General features: G+C 39.2%; 1 protein-coding gene across 15 annotated transcripts in view; it reads right to left on the bottom strand.

Moving 5' to 3' along the window:
• The window catches only part of PRUNE2 (prune homolog 2 with BCH domain), a 216,543-nt gene that overhangs the window by 166,664 nt on the left and 27,419 nt on the right, over positions 1-22,460 (bottom strand). For all 15 annotated transcript variants that reach the window (XM_080667408.1, XM_080667412.1, XM_080667417.1 and 12 more), the window contains exons 2-3: positions 4,555-4,659; positions 1,193-1,395 (exon numbers count right to left, since the gene is read on the bottom strand). In XM_080667408.1, the coding sequence (XP_080523534.1) occupies positions 1,193-1,395; positions 4,555-4,659 (308 nt within the window). The remainder of the gene's footprint in view (positions 1-1,192; positions 1,396-4,554; positions 4,660-22,460) is intronic.

The raw sequence follows: 22,460 nt of genomic DNA on the forward strand, positions 1-22,460 counted from the left end.
TACATATTTTTCATAGCTCAGTCCTTTGGTTTTTTTCAACTGTTTTTTTTTTTAATATCTACTTGCATTTGTTGGTCTGAAAGGTTAACATAAATTTAGTAAAGCATGTGATCATTCTGAATACTGATAAATGAAGTCAGTCAAATAACCTACCAATAACTCTCAGCCAGTTATCAATGACTGATAGATAAATATTAGTCAAAAGAATTTTGTGTTTCAAACACCATGGGAAATTATTGTCAAAACTGTTTATAACTGCATACGTAACATTACAATATATTAGTAACGAAATATGCTTTCTAAAAAAGGTTAAAAAATTAGATATTGTAAACGCTTTTATTTTATGTATACTAAAGTCAATATCCACTGGTTAATGTCATCAATAATTAGCAAATTGGCAAAAAAAAAACCCAAAAAACCTAACATCTAAAACCACTCAGATGTTTAACTGTGATTCTTCATTCAGTAGCACTAGAAAGCTTATCAAAGGGCATCTTTGTGTTGGGTTGTAAGGTCCTTAAGTAATTGTCTTATTACTCTTTATGTACCTTTAGATTCTCGTATTAGTTAGCAATTCTTAAGTACTTACTGAAGGAGGAAGAAAACCCAAGTTTTCATCCAAACTCCTCTATTAACTGCATGTGGTATCTTGGGTAGGTCATTTGCAACAATAAATGAAAATGTTTTTGTCCATGAAATAGAGAGTTCAAATTACAAGAACTTTAAAAAAAAATCTATCCTGCTCTTAGAGTCTAATAATGCTAAGAGTGATGAGACAATGATCAAATGACTTTCATAGCCCATCTACATAAATTTCCATTTCACTACTGAGATTTCTTTCTTAAGAACCTTTCAGTTTTATTTAGTGTTTAGTTTCTATTTTTCTTACCCATCTTCAGCATCAATACACATGAGAGTTGCCTTGCTACAACAAATGTTTAAAGTGGTTTAAAATTATAATTTTGGTCAATTTTACAAGAACTTTCCACTCAAAGATGTCATATATCTGAAATGAAAAAGTAAAAACAGAAAATTGGCATAGCCCAGATTTTGCCATAAAAGAAGAAAAAATATTTCCTTTCCTCTGAATGTCCTCTGCCTTTTACATTTCCCTGAACCACAAAAGGCGTGAACAAGGTGATACTTTGCCCAGAAGAGCCTTCCTGAAAAGACCAGACCTCCAGAGCCTCACCTCGCCAGCACGTTGCTGCCAATGAGTGTTATAGATAACTTTCCTTCATCATTCAGCTGATGCAGATTAATTTCATCTCGGAATATGTGGGATGATTCAGAGATGTTTAGCTCTTCCAAAATAAACCTTGTCTCGGTGAAGTAGCTGAACTCAGTCCTGGGTATGTTCAGCACTGGCAAACAGAGAACCTCAGGGGAACTGACCTACGGAGAAAGAAGTTCATATTCTGACAACGGCAGGAGGAAGGAATACATCTACATTTTCTCAAGCTGAGTTCCACCCGTAAAGGGTACAAAGGTCCTTTGGCCTCATTAAGCCATTTGACCTTCATAACCAACTTTACCTGAACCCCATTAGCAGAGCTTTATCCATGGGTAAGAGGCCCCTAATGTTTTTTATTCTACATGAAACTTCTCATGCCTTATTTGCAATATTTTGTCACACTTCAACCCCTCCATAAATTTTTTAAAAAATGTACACATTCTGCTCTTCAGGGGAAATAAATTCACACCTCTTTATGGAATCAGCAGAAACTTAGGATGACTGAAATAGGGCAGGTGAGGACTGTGGTGACACAGATAGCCATGCATGTCCCATCTCTATGGGATGCCTGTCACTCAGCTCCAGCCCATTGTTTACCTGCAAAACATCCAGGCCCAGAATAGTTAAGTCCTTCGATTACTCAAAAAAAGTTGGAAATCTACACTTTGAGGTGTTATCTGTGATATTTAATTGTTACAATTAATTTTTTTATTTATTTATTTTTTAAATATACATTTTATTGATTTTTTACAGAGAGGAAGAGAGAGGGAGAGTTAGAAACATCGATGAGAGAGAAACATCGATCAGCTGCCTCCTGCACACTCCCTACTAGGTATGTGCCCGCAACCAAGGTACATGCCCTTGATTGGAATCGAACCTGGGACCCTTGAGTCCACAGGCTGACGGTCTATCCACTGGGCCAAACTGGTAGAGCACAATTAATTTTTTTAAATAAAAATATTAAATAGGTCAATGAAAACTCACTTATGAGCCAGATTTTGGCCCACAGACTAATTGTTGTGATTTCTGTTGGTTTCTTATTATTTTTAAAATCTTATATTAACAAACCTATTGTTAAAATTGTGGTAATAGAGGGAATTAGAGAAGCTGGAAATTTCAGATTCACAATATAAACAGATTTTTCTATAGGAATTTAAAAAAATAAAGGGTTTTTAAAAAAAATACTCTGAGTATATTGCAATAAACCCTAAATATCAATGAGAAAACATGGGGTTTGGTGACATTGAATTTTTGCATAAAGTAAATGACCTTTATTCTCACATCATCACCAGCTCTGTCACAAGCATAGTCTTTAGTTACTACACAAGTTTAACATCCTTACCATCTTTCTTAGCACTAAGACAACAGAGCATTTTGTCTGTTTTGTTCAGTTATGTTTTCTGGTGCAAACAGTGGTCTGGCACAGAGCAGACATTTAATACGTATTTGCTGAGTGAAAAAAATGAATCACCCACTGTTATCTAATGTGAAGCAAAAGAACACTCCAACAAAATAGTTTTCTCCGACCTGTCAGGCTAATACCGAGTCACAACTGTATCATAATCATTAGTAATTTATCTATGGCAAGTTATTTTTCCTGACTAACTGGTAGAGTCATATCTAACTCCTAACACTGAAACTTGAGTTAGGAGTACACAGCCTGAGCCTATTCTGAGGTTAGAGTCAGAAGAACTAGGATCTAGGCCCAGCCTCTGCTGTGTGACTTTGAGAAAGCCAATTTCTTTTCTGAACCTTAGTTTTCCCCATCTTTATAATGGAGCTTACCCACCGGAGTGGAAAGTAGTTAACAGACTCTTACATGTGAAGCTGCAAATCTCTCTACTTATCCTATGTGCTACTACTCTGAGAGGGAATAGCCAGGTTCTCAGGAAAAATTAAGATGGAGATGCAGACCTCTGGTAGGGGGCTTGGTCCAGTAAACTCAGAGCAAGGCATAAAAACGTAACAAATCCCCAGTGTGTGCCCGTCAGTAATTCATATTTGTCTCCATGCTCAGTGGCAAACCTTAGACAAAGGAGAAAAGAGGCCACACATCTCTTTATTTTTATCTATTTGTTTTATCTATCACAACTACTTTTCCCACTCCTTTTGTTGGATGTCAGTATCTCATTCAAGACATTAGAGTTATTGTTGGTGGTATAACTAGTATATGATTTCCTTAAGAATCCATGCCACTATCAGTCTAAAAGTCAGTCTGGTTCAGTCAATTCTATGTTCTTGAGACAGGCATTTTTTTTCTAGGAACCAAAAATCCAGTTAATAACTGTTTAATATGCATGTCTTGTCACAGGCACACTTATCTCCTCATACCAATTAATCACCCTTGCAAGGTTCAACAAATTTTAAGAAAAAAAATTTTTTAAAGATAAATTTGCTATAAAGCCCGTATGTAGAGATCAGGGTACCTGACCCAGCATTTTGGTCAGCTGCTGCCCTAAAGCCATTCTTGCCACCACAGCTCATTCTGGAAGATTGGGTTTCATGTGAATTAAATCACTTAGATTGGCTATGCATAATCTAAGAGTCAAGGATCCAAATAAAACAGGAATAAAAAGCTAATGTACTCCATAAAATTAAAAATTGTGTGAAATTGGAAATAGCACCAAAATATTCATAATGTACCTTTTCAGCTTTGAGAGAATGCATTTCCATGGGCTAATGAATTTTATGGAATGGAAAATTTAAAACAACTTATTGAAAGGCCTTTTTCACCGTTAGAGGCATATTATAGACTTTACAGAGTACAAAGATTCTCACTCAGGGGAGATTATTGTTAACTGAGAATGACCTTGTTGTACACAGTCAGGGCTAAAAGGCCACAACAATATAGATGTGACATGTAATATCTCTGTTACTGAAAGTTTCAGCCAGTGAGCTCTGTGCTTCATGTAGTGTTCATGCAGGTTATTCTGCACATATTTTTCTACTCCCAAGGGAAAGACTCTCCAAAAAGGATGATAAAGGAAAACAAGACATTCTGACCCTTACTTTTGTTAGTTCTCTGAATTCTCATACAACTAATTAACTATTACAAAGCATTTTTATTTACAATTTGAAAATGTTGATCTTATTGAAATAATGTTGTATGAAGAGAATCGGTAAGAAATAACCATAACAATGCCTAACATAGTAGGTAATCAATAAATATTTATTGAATAATGGATTATAATGCATTATTCTCTGCAACAATAAACCAGAACATGAAAACTTAAATAGGTTTCTTATATTCCCAGAAAATGTGTGTTCTTAAATTTTACATCACAATTCAAATTAAAAAGCATAATTTTCTTTTCCCTCACCTTGTCTAAAAAGTAAGCATATGTAAAGGCAGAAATGAGAGAATCCAAGTCACATGATTTATGTCCAATAACCACATGGACCTTCTCCAAGCATTTGCTTCGATTCTGAAACAAATTCAAAAAGAACATCACAATTTAACATGCAACAGATCAATATAAACAGGACATTTTCCCATTTTTTTTAAGTATGGCCTTAGCTACACTCATACATGAACATATGGTTTTATGTTTTATGTAGAAAATCATAAATTTATCATGAAGGTTTTACAACAAGACATAACATTGCACAACATGGTTAACATTCAGAAATGCTCATTCAAATTTTAGTAAATTGTCAGGAACAGACAATTGTTGGTTCACAATCTCGGGAGCTTTCCCAGATTAAATCTGAAACTGGACCTCATACATAGAGGGCAAAGAGAGACCAAAGAAAGAGGTAGGCCACTCCAGGTTGTAGGTGGCAGTTTTAATGAATGAGGGAACTTACAAAGCTTGTCTTGAGTGGCCACAAGGCAAGAGATCTCTGCACCCTCCTGCCAGAATCTTAGACATTTATATAGAGGCTTTCCCTGGGTTCAGTCATGGAGAGTCTCAACAAGAGACTATCTCAAGACTGCATCCTTGTAAAAGGTTCCCACTGTGGGAACGGTGGGCAGAACATACATTGTGGGGCAGGAGAGGACATGAGAGGCCTTTGATTGCCTGGGTCTGGCTCACAGATCAACCGGTAGTTATGTCCTCTGGATTACCTCCTCCAACAACAAAAAAATAGTTTTATTAAGATTATTCACAGTCTAGCTCATATGAACTATAACTCTGAGTCATAATTTTTTAGTAAAAGATTGTTTTGGTCTAAAGAGCAATTCCATAGTATTTCACATCATTTTCTTATATAAAATGTTCTTCTTAATTTGACAAAGTGCCTTTTTTCATACATCCCTGGCATACAACACAAACTTTGGTAGGAATTTACTTTTTTCATGTCACATTTGGGTGATAGGATATGTTCTCTCTGCATTATACTCTATAATTTAGCAAATAAAAGTTGTAGCACTCCCCCCGCCCCGCCCTGCTCCCGAGAAAGGAATATGATTAATATCATTCCTCTAAAAATACAAATCAGTTGCTGTTAAAAAATGTATATTATCACCTCTCTGGAAAAGAAGATACACGCTTGTCTTTCCTGGTTAACTCCATAGTTACTTAATGTTCCTTTATAGAGGGCTGACCTCCTTTTGAATAACTGGGTTTGAAATGCCAAAGAAACAACCACTTCTAGAAAATGTCACAACAAAACTGTCCAATAATGATAACTGTAACCTAACTTGACATCTTTATAGTATGTCAGAGATGACACATATGTATACTTCCCTCACTTTCATCTTTTGTTTTAACTTCTGTTTTAGGACTGACTAGAAAGCTAACTCAATTGTAATACTGCTCAAAAAGGTTATATAAAAAATTACCCTGCTCAGCACTATTGCAATAAAAAAGACTTACTTATTCCCATATCTACAGAACAAAGATAAAGTGTTCTTTAGTAATTTACCAAGTATTTTACAAATGAATCTATAAATCTGTTAGTATTGGTATCGAACTATTGGTTATCAGAGTTGGAACAAGTTATTAAATAATCAGGTTAACCCAAGGAACATAATAAAGTAAATCTTGAAGGAAGCTGAGTTAAAGAGTCTACCAATATAGAGAATGACAGCAGGATCAATATTACAGATGAGTCATGCAATATGTAATACTGCTCAATTAAAATAATCACATTTTAAAATACATTGAAGTATTAATCTTTAGTAAAACAACATGATTTAAAAGTATGATATAAACTCTCTAAAGATAATTCCAACTCTCTCCCCCACCTCCATCAACTCTAGCTCCCATATTTTCCTCTCCCAACTTCCTTCCCTTAATCTCACAGATTTACAGCTGGCTCATTTGGCTGAGTACCCTTTGAGGGTTCTATTCTAGGCCCAGTTCTCACTCCCAAAGCCGGACTGCTTTCTCTGTGCAAGACTGCCAGATATTCTAGAGATATCCAAAGAAATTTAGGTAAATGGAATTATACTCCATTACAATACAAACAAATGCATTAGGAAATCATATTACTGTAGAATGCTGTTCTTCCGAGAAGCTCGAAGGTCTGAGTAGACATTACCTCATTTCTCCTCCCAGATCTTGTAAGGCAGATTAACAACACTTTGTATAGGTCAACGGAGTCTGTGATGTGGCCAAGATTGTTCCCAGAACTCGTGACCCATTTCAGTAAGCCCTGTCTCTGCCCTGCACCAACCGCTCTATAATGCCATAATGACTTCAGAGTCTACAAAACGAATGAGCATGGGATGGAAGAAAGAAGAGGATATTAAATATGCATTCTGAATACAGCAAGGTTTCAGACATTTATCCTACCAAGATTATGTCGACGCTGACTTATCTAGGTTCGATAATTCGTAGGCACAGCTTGGTGTTCAACACTCTACTTGCATAAAAGAAGACATGGCGGGGAGGGGGGGAGATAAGAAGACTTATGTATCAATTCATTTCCAAGTACAAACCAATTACTACTCAGAAGAAGAAATGAGCTAAATAGAACTATAAACCCAGAGCATCTTGGACCAATTCTTACAACTCAGGAATCTTCTAAGATTATGATTTATCTATCCTTCATTTAAAGAGAAATAAAGTTCATATCATCTTGTAGGCCAGGCTATAGAAGATCCTAGTGCAAAACTAGGAGGGTTCTTTTTGGTGCCACATGCCTGTCTTTTCATGCTCTCTCCTTTCTCCTCTGACTTCCCTTCTTCCCACACCTCACGTTCCCTCACAGTCATGGAATCTTCTCCTGCCATTCGCTCATGTCTGCCACCTGCAGCAAATTTCCAGGCTCCAACTCTCTCTTCCCCTTACCACCTTCCTACATCAAAATTACCATCCTGGTGCCCATGCTCTCAGGGATCTATCTGCTTCCCCTCTAACAGTTCCAATGGAGAGACCATGCCAATGAGTACCCCTGGGTTAATGAGTTACTCACCAAGGTAACCTACTATCATTCTAAGGACCCCTTCCCGGGATTATACCACAATCCCAAAATATGACCAGAAATTTCACGTGGGCTGGGAATGTTGGACCAGACAGAAGGGATATCACAACTGGAAAGTACCTTTGGTGCCTGCGAATAAGCCTTAAAAGTGATAGGCTCGACCTCAAAAAGTCTCAGAGGTCCTACCAAAAACCACTGATAAGACATAATTAGAGGGTGGCGCAAGGTGGAGATAACAGTAACGGACTGACTCCTGCCTGCTTGTAGGAATAGACCATGACATTAGCTGTGAAGACTCACCCAATAGGTAAGTTCAAGGAATGGGCAAGATTTGGCTCTTCAACCTGGGTGGTCAAGAACCAGAGAATACCGACCCACTTTTGAGCTTCCCACCACAAACGACATTGGCAGTGTGAACAGAACAAGCACAGGGGTCAAGGCAGAAAAGTGTGGGGACTGATTTTAAGTGTCCGGGGAAGGGAACAGGGGGTTCTTGCAGTGCTGGGTCTGCTCTGCGGCAATGGCCCCACCTGCAGACGCAGCAGTAAAACTGGTCAACGGAACTCAGAGGAGATTTCCAACCACGATGACACTCTGCACCTCTCACAGCAGGTCTTGGGGGCCCTCCACAGACTCACAGATGTTCACTCTTCATATCTATGTCCCTTGATACAGCTCATATTAGGATCTGGGTTATTCACAAACAGACAAATTGTGTCCAAGGAAAAGTGACATATGACAAGTTTATCAATTCAATGAATTACTGACATTCACCTAATAAAAAGCAGTTTGTGTCAGGCACAGTAATAAGCCCTAGGCCTATAGTAGTGAACCAAACAGACAAAAATCCCAGCCCATATGACTCTTGTATTTAGTGCAAGGAGATTATGAACCAAATAATTAGATAATGATAAGTGGAGGAGAACGGGTACGCTGAGATGAGGAACATTTGAGAAGGTGACAGTGAAATAAAAACCTGAAGTAAACTGGGACCCAAGGATACCTCAGGCAAAGGGAATAGCAAGTGCAAAGGCCCCGAGGTGACAGTATGCCAGCGTGTTCAACAAATAACTACTGCCCAGTGTGTACATTTTCTAAACGTGACCTTGTCAACTCTTAGCCAGGAGTAACTAGATCCGGAAAGTAAACACTCATTCCCTAGACCCAGGCACACCAAGAACCAAGGAGGACTCATTGCTAATGCCTAAAAACAGCGCTGTGCAAGACCAAAACAATGGAATCCTGGTAATGGGTTGCAATAGATACTATACTGCTTTGTCATCTGCATTTCCAAGTAGATGGACAGAATCTTTTCATAAACAATGTACAGAAGAAAATATATTGAACATGCTAGTATGCCCAGTCATAACTTTAATATGCTTTCAAAATGTAATTCTATACATCACTAAAATGAGACTTCTTAATGAAGTTTACTCTTATCTCTTTTTAAAAGCCAGCACAATGCCTAAGCATTCGGATTCAATGGCCCATTAAAGGAAAGTGCACTTCTCAGGCAAAAGCACTTTCAAACACACCCACAGAAGACAGAATGGATTAGAAAGAGGGCTTCCAGAAGGCTGCTGAAAGCTCAGGCCCCTCCATCAGCTTTTTCATAACTCCACCCTCGAGAAATAAAGTTCCTCCCACCTATAACTTTCCACATCTAAAATGCCACAATAAACCTTTAGTCAACAAGTCCTTGCAATACAGCTATACATGATCTCTCCATACCTATCCTCCCTAAATCCTTTTCTTAAAACCTTATGAAAATTTTTTCAAAAATAATTTATTGAAAATTATTTTGTATTAAAAACATTGTAGACAAAACTCACAGAAGTTAGCCAATCTCTTTCCTCACATATTAAATCAGGACACATTTCTTAGTCCCTACCCTTAACCAGCAAATGAAGAAGCGAGAGAAAAGAAAGTCTCTTGAATTTATTGGATGGTATCTCCAAATCATCTCAGGCATAGAAAGGAGATGGCAGTTGAGTTAGTGCTTCCTTGATGACTTGGTAACTCCAAGTCAATGAAGAGACTCCCTTCCTGGAGGCTGGCTGTGGGTGGTTCAGAAAACAGCCCGCTTCCTCGCCAGGAGGCCCCATGCACCTGTGGCTGGCCTGATTCTAAGATAGAAGACTCAGATGTCTGGCCGGAGGAAACTAACAGGCTGCTCATGCCCCTGAAAGTCCTGACTCCACCAGGAAAGCCAGGGGGGAGGGGATGCCTAAAGCACCACAGTCCAGTGAGCAGCAAGGACTAAGGGAGCTGTGGAGATGCCCAGAGCAACCTGGTCCTCCAAAGGCAAGGACAAAAGCCCTTTGACCAGCTCTGCCAGAGATGGATGAAGTCACATCCTTTGTTCATTTGGTAAACAAACGAGGCGCCTCTTGATAGTGGCTTTGGGTTTAAAATGATTTCTAGAATTGGAACTCCTAAAATTCTTATAATCTTATCATTACCTGGAGAAAGGTTGGGACCCAGAGAGAGAGAGAGAATGCTGGAGGGAATAACATGGCATCAACCGAAAGTTAAAAAAAAACACACAAAAAAACGAAATGCTTATTACTAGGTACAAGGTCTCTAGGATGCAGGGGTTTGCCCCACCGATTGGAACCTTTGTATTTCATCCTTTATTTCTCCAGTAAGAAAAAAATGCATGCCAATAGAATAAGTCAGACACAACAACATTAACAAACAATGACAACTACTTTGTTAACATATTGTTGATTTCACATTTATATTTATGCACATATTAACACACATACTTCATAAAATTGGGCTTCTTCTATTCCTATTCTTTAGAAAGTTCCTTTTATTTTCACTGAACAAATCACTATGGATCTTTTTCCATGACCAAAACTACTTCATTCTATCTGGCTTAATAGTAACTATTATATGGATACATGTCTGTGTATTGGAGGGTGGTAACTGGGAGTTGTGTGCAGGGCGGGGGGGGTGGGGTATGTGTATATAGAATTTCTGCAATCAGCATAGGTACCTTGTTCCTTTTTGTTTTCCAAGACTCCATGATATTGACAAATAGGAAACTCTAGCCCACTGGCCACCTAATCCAGTTCTATTCTAATGGTTAATTATTAAACAATCATAAGTGATCTGGAGGCCACTTTGAGAGCTGTAAAAGCAGAAACATTTACCAGAATCTACAAATTCAGGACATAGACATTTTATATTTAATTTTCTCATAAATGTCTTAATTTAGTTGGTGACATAATAGATGACTATAAATCATCAAATTAGGAAAAGGCAAAAAGTTTTCAATGCTAAGACTCAAATGATTTTATGGTAATTTAACTATCTCACTGATTGTAAAACTAAACCTACTCAATTCAGATAGGTATATATTGCCTATTAACCTCTTCCCTCACTGCCCGCCCAACCAACCCCGACAATACCTCCCCCCCGCCCCCTCAGCCTTCTCTTTGCCATGCTGGAGAATGCCCTTTTTAAAGATTTCTCATTTGGGAAAAATGGGGGATGTGAGTCAGTATGAGCTCAGATCATGTGTACCTGTATCGTTTTCTATATTGTCAAATGCAAGAAACCATCATGGGTAGGTGATGAGGGAACCAAAAGATAAACCCAAGTGTTGCCCGAGGCCCTTCTTGGTTAGCAGTCTTGGTCCCCGGTTCCCTTGAGGTCAGGCTTCTTTCAGCTGGAGCATTGGACATTGACTCAACCACTCTTTTGCCTTTTCAGCTGAATCTGTTCTTCTACAACCCATTTGCTGCCCATCTTGAAAGGAGAGTGTTTTCAAAAGGAGTGACTTCATATATGGTTGCTCTATACCTTCTGGATCATTATAATGATTTGGGCCAAAATTGTTCTTTTACTTACAGCACTTAATTTTTTTTTTTTAATTTGTTTTTAAGGGTCTCTTTCTAACAGTACCCTCAAAGGACAACTTTTGGGAAGCAGCACCATTATTTTCCCTCCACAGCTTCAAATATAAAGGATGGTCCTCCCAAATCTGTAGCTTTCCAGAAAGGCCCTACAGGAACTATTCTTCATAGATTCCTAAGAGATGCTCATATTTCAGCCATTCCACTGTTGGGGGAAATTAGGGCTCTTCAATCTCCCATTTTTTTAAAAAATATATATTTTATTGATTTTTTACAGAGAGGAAGGGAGAGGGGTAGAGAGTTAGAAACATCGATGAGAGAGAAACATCGATCAGCTGCCTCCTGCACACCCCCTACTGGGGACGTGCCCGCAACCAAGGTACATGCCCTTGACCGGAATCGAACCTGGGATCTTTCAGTCCGCAGGCTGACGCTCTATCCACTGAGCCAAACCGGTTTCGGCTCCCATTTAAGTACTATCCCAGAAGTTTGTCCTTCATGGTTTTATAAGTCTTTATAATCTCTCAAACTTTCTCTTTTCAAACTTGAGCTATAGTCTTATTCGTCTGGCTTTATATGGATGCACACTCAGGTCCACAAGGCTTTCTGCTGCCTCTTCTTATCTTCCACTATCTGTGCCTCTTTACTGTGCCTGCTATGGACTGAAATGTGCACCACCAAAATTCATGTCAAAGCCCTACCCCTCAATGTGATGGTATTTGGAAATGGAGTCCGTGGCAAATAGATTTAGATGAAGGCATGAGGGTGGGGCCTTCAAGACACGGTTAGTGCTCTTATAAGAAGACATGCCAGACAGCTTGCACTCTTTCTCTCTTTCCCTCTCTCTGCCAAGTGAGATCACATCACATGGAGAAGAAGGCTGTCCATAAGCCAAGAAGAGAGCTCTCACCAGAACCCCCACTATGCTGGCACCCTACTCTTGGACTTCCAGACTCCTGAACTATGAGAAATAAATTTCTGTTTTTTAAACCACTCAGTCTATGCTATTTTGTTATGGCAGCTCAAGCTAAGATAGATCTCCAGCCCAGCCAGGTGGCTCAGTGGTTGAGTGTCAACTTATGAACCAGGAGGTCACAGCCAGATTCTGGTCAGGGCACATGCCTGGATTTGGGTTTGATCCCCAGTAGGGGATGTACAGATACCTAATGCAACTTGTTCAATAAGTTGCCATGCATATATATATATATATATATATATATATATATATATATATACACACACACACACACACACATATATATATACACATACACACACACACACACACACACACACACACACACACATATATATTGTGTTTTTTTAAACACAGAACTCCAGGTTGGAGTCATTCCAAAATTTAAAACCAAGAGGAGATACCTGAACTTTATGGAAAGCTTTGAAGAGTTTCTTTTACTAAATGATTAATGTCAAAGGCAATAAAAGAGTTTTAAAAACCAAATGAGAAAGGACATCCCTGATACATAGACATAGAAATCTACATCTAAGGTTTATACATTAATTATTTTATAAAATGATGTATGTTCATCATAAAACATTTGGAAAATGTAGAAACTCATAAAGGAAAAAAAAACCCCTCAAGATCCAAAGCTAATCATTATGAATATTTAATATATTCCTTCCAACTTTTTCTATACTTTTATGTGTTCTCTTTTGTTATTTTTTTAAATATATTTTATTGATATTTCACAGAGAGGAAGGGAGAGGGATAGAGAGCTAGAAACATCGATGAGAGAGAAACATCGATCAGCTGCCTCCTGCACACCTCCCACTGGGTATGTGCCCGCAACCAAGGTACATGCCCTTGACCGGAATCGAACCCGGGACCTTTCAGTCCGTAGGCCGACGCTCTATCCACTGAGCCAAACCGGTTTCGGCATGTGTTCTCTTTTGTAATACTGTTATTATTATACATAATATTTTGTAACCACTTTTTTAACAACATTCTAAGTGTTCTTCCAAAATTCTAAAATATAAATGTTGTGATAGCCAGGGGTGATATATGTTTGCTTTGTAAACCAGCTTTGCACAGAGTAAGTGCTCAATAAATATTGAAAAAAATAAATTAATAATTATGACATTTAATATGTATATTATTCTTTAATATGGGTCATTAAAATTTATTTAGTCAATATCTTATTATTTCAGATTTAATTTATTCTATTTTTTTAATTAAATAAGACCACAGTAAATATTTGAAAGATAATTTTTGTGCCCAGCCCTCGTTATTTCTTCAGTGTCAACTCCTGGATTTTACATTTCTGGGTCAAAGAATGTACATATTTTGATGCTCACCAGAAGGGTTGTAGCAAGTTACATTTTTTTACCCACAGAAATACTTGATTTTCAGACCTCAACTGTGTTTAAGCATTATCATTTTGATCAGTAAAATAATATTTTAATGTTAATTTAGATTTGTTATGACTATGACTGCTTTAGGCCATTTTCTTCATATGAATATATTATTTTTTTATAAATTTTTCTCTTCATATCTTTTAGGTTTTTTGTCCTAATCTCCTTGATAAATAACTATTAAAATGTGATTAACATTTTCAACCCTCGTAACAGTAGGTATTACTTTGTTCTTTGGCCATGGGCATCTATGGAACAACTTGTTCAATAAGTTGCATTAGATATGCAATAAGCATGCATTATTTAAGATGACATCGTTTCAAGTACTGGAGAGCAATAGAGCATTCTGTGCCATCTTCTCCTCAATCTACTTTCTGAAAATGTTGCGATAGTACTCATCAGACTCTGCTGGAGGAGAGCCGTGGAAAACAGCCCTGGTCTCCTAGCTCTTGACTGGAATGCACTTATTCCTCTGTTTTGTAATTAGCTTCATGTAAAAATGATAATGCACCTTAAAATTAAATGTACGGTGTTAAATGTGTCTTTATGGAATGTCTTTAAAAGCAGTGGAATTTAGTAAGACAACAGCACCAAAAAGAATGATTGAAGAGAAACAATAGAGTGGGAGATAATATTTGCCTAATATTTTCACCAGCTTGCCATTAAAAAGGCAATATTCCTAACACATGAAAAATTCCTAGATACTGATTAAAAAAAAATGGAATAATTGGTAAAGGATGTAAGCAGGCAATTAACAGAAAAAGAAATGAATATATCAAAAGAAACCCAACCTCATTAGTAGTCATGGAAATGCAAATCAGACCAACAATAAAATGTTATTTTTTTTGCCTATCAGATTGGCAAAAAATTAAGAGTATTAACATTCATTCCTGGTTAAACTGTAGGTAGCAGTAAGGGATACTACAACCAATGTGGGAATAATTTGACAGTATCCATTAAGATGCAGGATGTTCACACTTTCTGATCCAACCTTTTAATTCCACTTGTAGTAATTTATTCTATAGAAATAAAATCACAATAAGTATGGATATATCTAAATTTCTTATCATTATTTAAAATCCATTGTTAAACTCATAGATACAGAGAACAAACTAATGGTTGCCAGATGGGAGGGGCATTGCAGACTGGGTGGAAAGATGAAGGAATTAAGAAGTACAAATTGGCATTTACAAAGTATAGCATAGGAAATATAGTCAATAATCCTATCTAATAAAGAGGGAATATGCTAATTACCATCACTCCATCACAAAGGTGGCTGCACCCACAGTTGAGGCCAAGTTCCCATAAGGAGCCTTAACAAGCAATCAGCAGGGACCTGAGGCTATGCCCTCCCCTGCCCAGCGGGGCTTGACAGGGGACCTCAAGGTGCGCTTCCCATCCTGGTGCTAGGCTAGGGGACCTCAGACTGCTCCCCCCGCCCCAGCGCCAGGCCAGGGGACCTCAGGCCACACCCCCCACCAGGTGGGGCTTGACAGGGGACTTCAGGCCATGCCCCCCACCCCGGCACCAGGCCGGGGGACCTCAGACCGCACCCCCACCCGGCGGGGCTTGATGGGGGACTTCAGGCCATACCCCCCACCCAGCAGGGCTTGACAGGGGACCTCAAGGTGCACCCCCAGTGCTGGCTCAGGGGAACTCAGGCCGCACCCCCCGCCCAGCAGGGCTTGATGGGGGACCTAAGGCTACACCTCCCTCCTGGTGCTGGGCCGGGGGAACCTGAGGCTGCCCCCCCCCCCCCCCCGCCTGGCAGGGCTTGACAGGGGACCTCAGGCCATGCCCTCCACCCAGCAGGGCTTGACAGGGGATCTCAGGCCATGTCCCTCACCTGGCGGGCCTTGATGGAGGACCTAAAGGCACGCCTCCAGCCCTGGTCTGGGCTGGGGGACCTCAGGCCACACCCCCCATCCTGACGCCAGGCCAGGGGACCTGAGGCTACACGCCCTGCCTGGCAGGGCTTGACAAGGGTGGGACTGGCCAGGTCTGGATCTAGCCCAAATGGGGAGGGGGGTGGCCGGGTCTGAGTCTCATGCGATTTTGAGGTGCATGTGGGTAGGTGGTGACTTGGCTCTGGGTCCTGTGGTGAGCCCCAGACTCTGACAGGAGGAAGGTTTTCATATACATTTTACTAATTTTCTTTCATCTCTGACATTTCTATTATAGAGAAAGGGCAAATAGCAATATTAAATTATTTCCTCTAATTAATCCCTTTTTAATGTGCACGAATTTCATGCACCGGGTCACTAGTATTGTAATAACTATGTATGGTGTCAGGTGGGTACTAGACTTACGGGGGATCCCTTTGTAAGTTATATAAATGTCTAACCACTATGCTGTACACCTGAAACTAATATCATATTGCATGCCAACTGTAATTGAAAAAAATGTTTTTAATTAAAAAATAAATTAAATTTAAAAATAAAATAAATCCATTGTTAAACATGGATAAGTAATAAAATCCCAAAGAATGCTTATTGAAGTGGTATTTCTAATAGAGAGAATAAAAATAAAAAAACAACCTCAATGTACAACAATCAAGGATCGTTGAATAAATTATGGAATATCCATAAAATAGAAGCAAAGCTGCTATTTCCAAACAAATGAGTTAGATCAGTATCTAATGACCTGGAAAAACGTACTCCAGTATTTTTCCCACAGTGGCACATAGCTGCTTCTTCCTTCCTGGATCCTGCCTCTCAGAAGAAAAGCACGCTATGGTTCCCACCTGGGTGACACTAACGCTTTGCTGACTGAACTAGGATCACCTATAGGGCGTTATTGTAATGCACACTGCTGAGCCCCACCACTCCTGGTATTCAGATTCCTCGTCTGCAGGGCAGTCTGAGAATCATGTGGCTGTTTTGGGAACCATGGCCTTAAAGAGGACTCATGATTAGCTCCCACAGGCCATCTGGCTTCTGTCAACCACAGAATACATCTGCATTTTGTTCTTGAAAGGGACTGCTTGAGTTCCTCTGGATCAAGTACAACTTCAGAGAGAATTACTGGTGTTGTATTTTTCAGATTCACTTAATTTTAGAGCTAGAAGACGCCTTAGGATTCACCCCATTGAAACCTAGCAATGGTTTCCAAAGTGAGGTAGTGGACCTCAGAGTAAGGGAAGAAAACACACAAACTCCTACTTATCTCATCCTTTTAAGTTTGCTGTGGTTTTCTGATATATTTTCTGATATAAGCTAATAAAAATCTTTTCAGACATTTTCTCAAGACGTATTTATTTCTGAATTCAGAGATAAATAAACAAAGAGGCTTACAAGAAAGAAAGAGAGGGGAAAAAAGAAAGGAAAAGAGGGGCAGAAAAGAGAGAAGGAAGGGGAAGGAAGAGGGAGCGAGGAGGGAAGGTAGAAGGGAGGGGAGGGCTTGTTCATGGAGTTTTATGAAAATCCCAGGCCCTTGAATGAACCCCCTTGGTAACTACTCAGAGCATGTCTTTGGTTTCTACCTGCCGAAGTAAATCAGCACTTAGAATTGCGCCTGGTAAAAACATTTAACTAAATATCTGTTGAAAGAATGGGCCAAAGTAGTAAATGAACCCAAATTCTGAGTTCATAAGCAGCTAAAGTCTAGATTGCAAAGAGAATAGCAAAACAGGAAAATGACCTGCCTACCACCTCGTGTGTCTTTCTCCTCCTTTATTTCCTACTACATTCTCTCCCGCAAACCCTCACACACGCACCACACCCCCTTGGACATTCTTTCTTATCTCTGTCTTATGGGAAAGGGGGAGAGGGGAACAGCAGTGCTCACGATGCCATCAGCATACAGCAAAGAAATAACAAACCGTCTCAGACCACCCAAAGCCATCCCATTCCATCCTGATGCAGGATTCAAACAACACCTTCTGTGATGCAATCAAACAGGGAAAGCGTTCTCCGTGGAACTAGAATTTAGGGCTAACTCAGCGATACTTGCAAGGACTGTCAGGTTGACTTCACATCAGAACAATTACTGGAGGAAAATAAAGGGCGGGGAGCATCCACTTTGCTTTACTTTTGTGCTTTGCTTCTTTTCCCTCTTCCTGTTGGCATCCTGTTACTCCTATGTTCTTGTGTGCATGTATCTAAACGTTTATCCTGGCCGCAGTAAGTCAAGAGCAATTGATGAAAGGTGGAGAAATAGCCCCAAATTGTGATTTTAATCTTGATTCACTAAAGCACTCAGACCTGCTTCCCCGTTTTTCACTTTCCCCATCTACGGAAAGAAGAAATGCATTCTGAACAGAGGTAGGTAGAGATGGGGGTTTCTTTACAAACTGTTTCTTATCAGTAAATCATGGGAAAACTGAGGATGACTCTCTGTACCTGTATGACATGCACTAAATGTTTCTGTAAAACTTTTATAGTAACTCCTATAAAGAACTGGGAATAAAAGATCTAAAGTAATAAAAGATATGGCCTTTGAAATTTTCCAATTTACCTGTCTTTGTCTATCCTTCCTAACACATTTTCAAGGCCTTGTACTAAGAATATAGAACCTTCTGAAAAACAAGGTGTTCATCTTTGTGCAGACACATGCTGGTGGGTTGCTTAGATGTCTACATAATACTCTCAAGGTCTGGTCCAGTTTATTGTGTCTATCAATACCAACAACCTCTTGAATGAGGTATATCTAGGAATAAAGAGGAAGAGGTATTACTATTAACACTTATGTAGGATTTTATTTTTTTAAATAGTTTAGTTACCCTCTTTACCCAGTAGCTGCACTGTGGATTGATATGAGCCAAAGGAACCCTATAAGATGAAAGCCCACCCATGCAGGTCATTTACACACTCCCCGCTTGAGCCTCTCATAGCAGCATCTCTGGGACAAAGAACTTCTGCCCAGGGGTGGACAATACCCCACCCACCACACTTCAAAATATACTGTCATTCAAGACGGGAAAAGAACAAGACTAGAAAGCTGGACTTGCATTACTACTTCTCAAATTTCTTTGAAGATAAATATTTTAATAATTAAATACACTTAATTTTTTCTTGCTATTTTTCTGTTCTTTCAAGTTATTGTAAGTTGTAGTAATTTACTTTTTTAATTTAAATATATGTATTTTTATTGGAAAGTTTATGATTCATAAATATTTTAATTTTTCTTTAATCGGTCTTTATGGAAAAGAAAAAGATATATCTCCTGCCACTCTATACTAAGCTCCTGGAACTTCCTATTGTGAGCCTTGTCTCTGATCAGGTCCTCTGAACCTGTCACCTTCCAAAGCACAGGTTGCTCCCGATGCTGTAATTATTTCTTCTCTCTCAGATCGGAAGGGCCGGGGCTAATTAGTCAGGTTTTCTCCTCCCAGGAATGAGCCCAGATGCGCTCGGAAGACTTTTCCCAGAAGTGTTTGCTTTTCTGCAGTCAGCTTTTTGTTGTCATAAGGAAGATCTATTGCTTTAATACTCACACGTGTGAATGTCAGTATTTGGAGTGGACGTCAGGCAGGTGACACCACACACCTGGCATGTCTAAAACCCGCTCAGACATGACAGTAATGAACAGATAAGTGGCTGGAAGCAGGAGAAGGTGCGTTTCCAGCAAGGCGCACTTATGCAGGTTCACGGGGAAATGTGCAAGGGATATGCAGAGCAATTACTGTACTTTGCAAAGGTGACAGTTTTTAATGATGCCATTATTTATTGCACTGTGTGTTTTTCTGTGACAGAAGAACCCTCACCTTTTAAGTGACCTCTCTCTCTCTCTCTCTCTCTCTTTCAAAATATTTTATAAAATAGGGAACTCTTTCAAACTAAACAGTATTTGGCACACAGTAGTTAGTTATTCAATAAATTTTATTAAAATACATGCCTTATGGCACAGAATATATAGATGAAGATAGATAGAGAAATAAGTACAAATAGAAATTCTGTATATTCCACTGATATTTTAAAAGCCTAAACATATGAACATGAAATCAGTACCACCCTCTGATAAGGACAAGCTTTCCCAGTGAAGGGCTTCAAGTCTTCTAAGCAAGAAGACCCTTCAAGACCCTTCCAACTTGGGATAATATGATTTTATGAGTCTAAGTAGTGAATAACCTGTTTTCAATTCCCAGTCACTTCCCCTTTGTCTGCTCTCCTCTGTTTGAGAGAATTGCCAGGAGTCTCCAAACATAGTCACTCAATACAGAAAATTTTGTCATTTTAAGATGCATAATCAACTAAATAGATTATTGAAAAGACCTTTAATACAAAACATTTACACAAAATTTTCTGCCTTGCTGTTTTTGAATAAATCTGTCACATAAAAAAGAAGCTGTTACAGTAAAGGAATATTTTGTTATTTTAATTTTTAAATAAGTGTTATATTGGATTGTTAATTAAAATACATATCTAAAGACTGACAAATAAGAAAGGTTTAAAAATATTAGGGAAATCGTAACAAAACATAATAAAAATGCATCAGACCACCAAAATCTTTCACCATAATAAACAGCTGTAAAATGGATGACATCAGCTTTAAAATATTTGCACTCATCTTGTGAAATAAATCTTTGTTCATGTTGGGCTTGTGGCTATGTTCAGTGATGAATAATGTAAAGCTTTTAATTAAAGACTCAAATTTTCTTACCGTTTTATTTTCCTTAAGAGAGTGTTCTTTTTGAATAATTTCCTTAGTAGAAGCCTAGAATTACAAACACCCAGAATATTACATATTAATTTCTTAATATTGTGGTGCCTATTCTGAAAATTCCAAATATTTGAAACTCTTAGTAACCTAACACTTCTACCATATGACTGATGACTTCTACCTTATGACATAATGCCTAAGGTAAGATGCGAAGCCTTTGCAGGTACCAACATAGACACAAACAGTATTATTAGAAATACTTGTCAATTACTCACTGAACAACAGAGAAGTGAACCTACACTTTGAAGACCCAAAGGGTAATAGTATTTTAACAGTGATTTTGAACTGATTAAAAAAGTCTCATTTATCTTCACAAACAGATCAAAGTGTCTGCCCTCTACTACTCTCCCAAGTTTTTTGTTGTTGGTGGTGGTGGTTTGTTTCTGTTTCAGAAGCCTGTAGCAACTACGAGCCCTTGGATAACATTTAATATTTATTTTCATCCAAAGAAAAATAGAGAACAAGACTCCTCAACATTGTGTGTGTGTGTGTGTGTGTGTGGGAGAGAGAGAGAGAGAGAGAGAGAGAGAGAGAGAGAGAGAGAGAAAGTGATTTTTTTAATTCACTCATATCTTGAGATATGTAGTTGCTCAGAGTGAAAAGGAGGGATAAGAAGAAAAGAAAATCCTTGATGGTTAAGCTTCTGGGTGTGGTGGTAAGAGGGTGCTGGTAGAAAGTGGGGTTTGGGCACAAGAAAAAAATGGGACCATCAGATGCATTAGTGGTCCTCTCCTCTCACTTGCTTGGTCATGCTAACTAGAGAGAGAAAAACCCAAGTTAACCAGTTAACAACAGTGATGGCCGAGTACTCCAGAGGGCGCCACTCACATTCCACAGGCTGTGCCCTCAGGAGGGTCATTCACACCCATACAAAGTGAATGGTGACTCCAAAGCAACGGTGGAATTGTTGCCACAGATTATGTGGTTTCTCTGATCATTTCACACAACTCTAAAGATTCTGGTCGATAGATCCTTTATCTTCCCCAAATTAAGAAATCTGGTCCAGAGATACTTCCTGAGGTAGCTGTCCCAGGACTGGGATCATAAAACCTGGCATTTGACCGCTTCCCTGCGTGCGGGTGGACTGACAGCAGTGTAGAGTTTCTGGTAACCCTGTACCTCCAAGGCTCTGCTCAGTCCTACTTCACTCTACGTCCTCGGCCATTTTATACATTTCACATATAATTATGGTCAACTCTTGATTATCTTGGGGCCAATGAGGCAACTATGGATTACTATGATAATTTGAAAAAATTTTACACTATAGGTGATACCATTGTAGAAAACAAAAATAATAAACATACAGATTAGCACAGATAACTGCATACTATTGAGAAGATGTCCATTGTTTGCCCCCATCTAGCAACAATGGACAGCATGCCACACTGACCTGAGTCCTTGCCAACTAGAAGAGTTATACTTTGGAGGACTGACCCTCACTTCCAGCAACCCTCTCACCCCAGAGTGAAGCACCAGCCAGTTCCATCATCAAGGCCTCCTTGGGAGCACATTTCAAACCCTTCTCTCAACTCCACCCCCGCCCCCCCACCCCCCAGCTCCTTGCCCTACCATGAACTTTTAAGAAAGCCTCTCCTAGAGAATGGGGGAGGAGAGAGGACAGGGAGGCACAAAAAACAGTCTGTTTTCATTTCTACTGCACCTGCTACAAATACAGTGTGATTATCCAGGTGCTATAGGTCACTGAAAAACAATGTGTGGCACAGAGGACAGAGGTACTAGCTGCCCTAAAGTGTCAAGAGGCTTCTCAGAGGAGGTGACTTTCTTCCAGGGACAAGGGGTGAAAGCTTCCCAGGCTGAGAAGTAGTAGGAGTCTCTGCTGTTCTTTCCATGCTTCTCCTTAAATTAAAAACCATTGAGCACATGGAACAGACTGACATACCTCGATGTGGGGTTGGGGGAACAAGAAGAGATAAACCAAAAAACTTATATACTTATAT

The sequence above is a fragment of the Plecotus auritus genome (assembly GCF_963455305.1).
Source record: "Plecotus auritus genome assembly, chromosome: 5".
Classification (NCBI taxonomy): Eukaryota; Metazoa; Chordata; class Mammalia; order Chiroptera; family Vespertilionidae; genus Plecotus; species Plecotus auritus.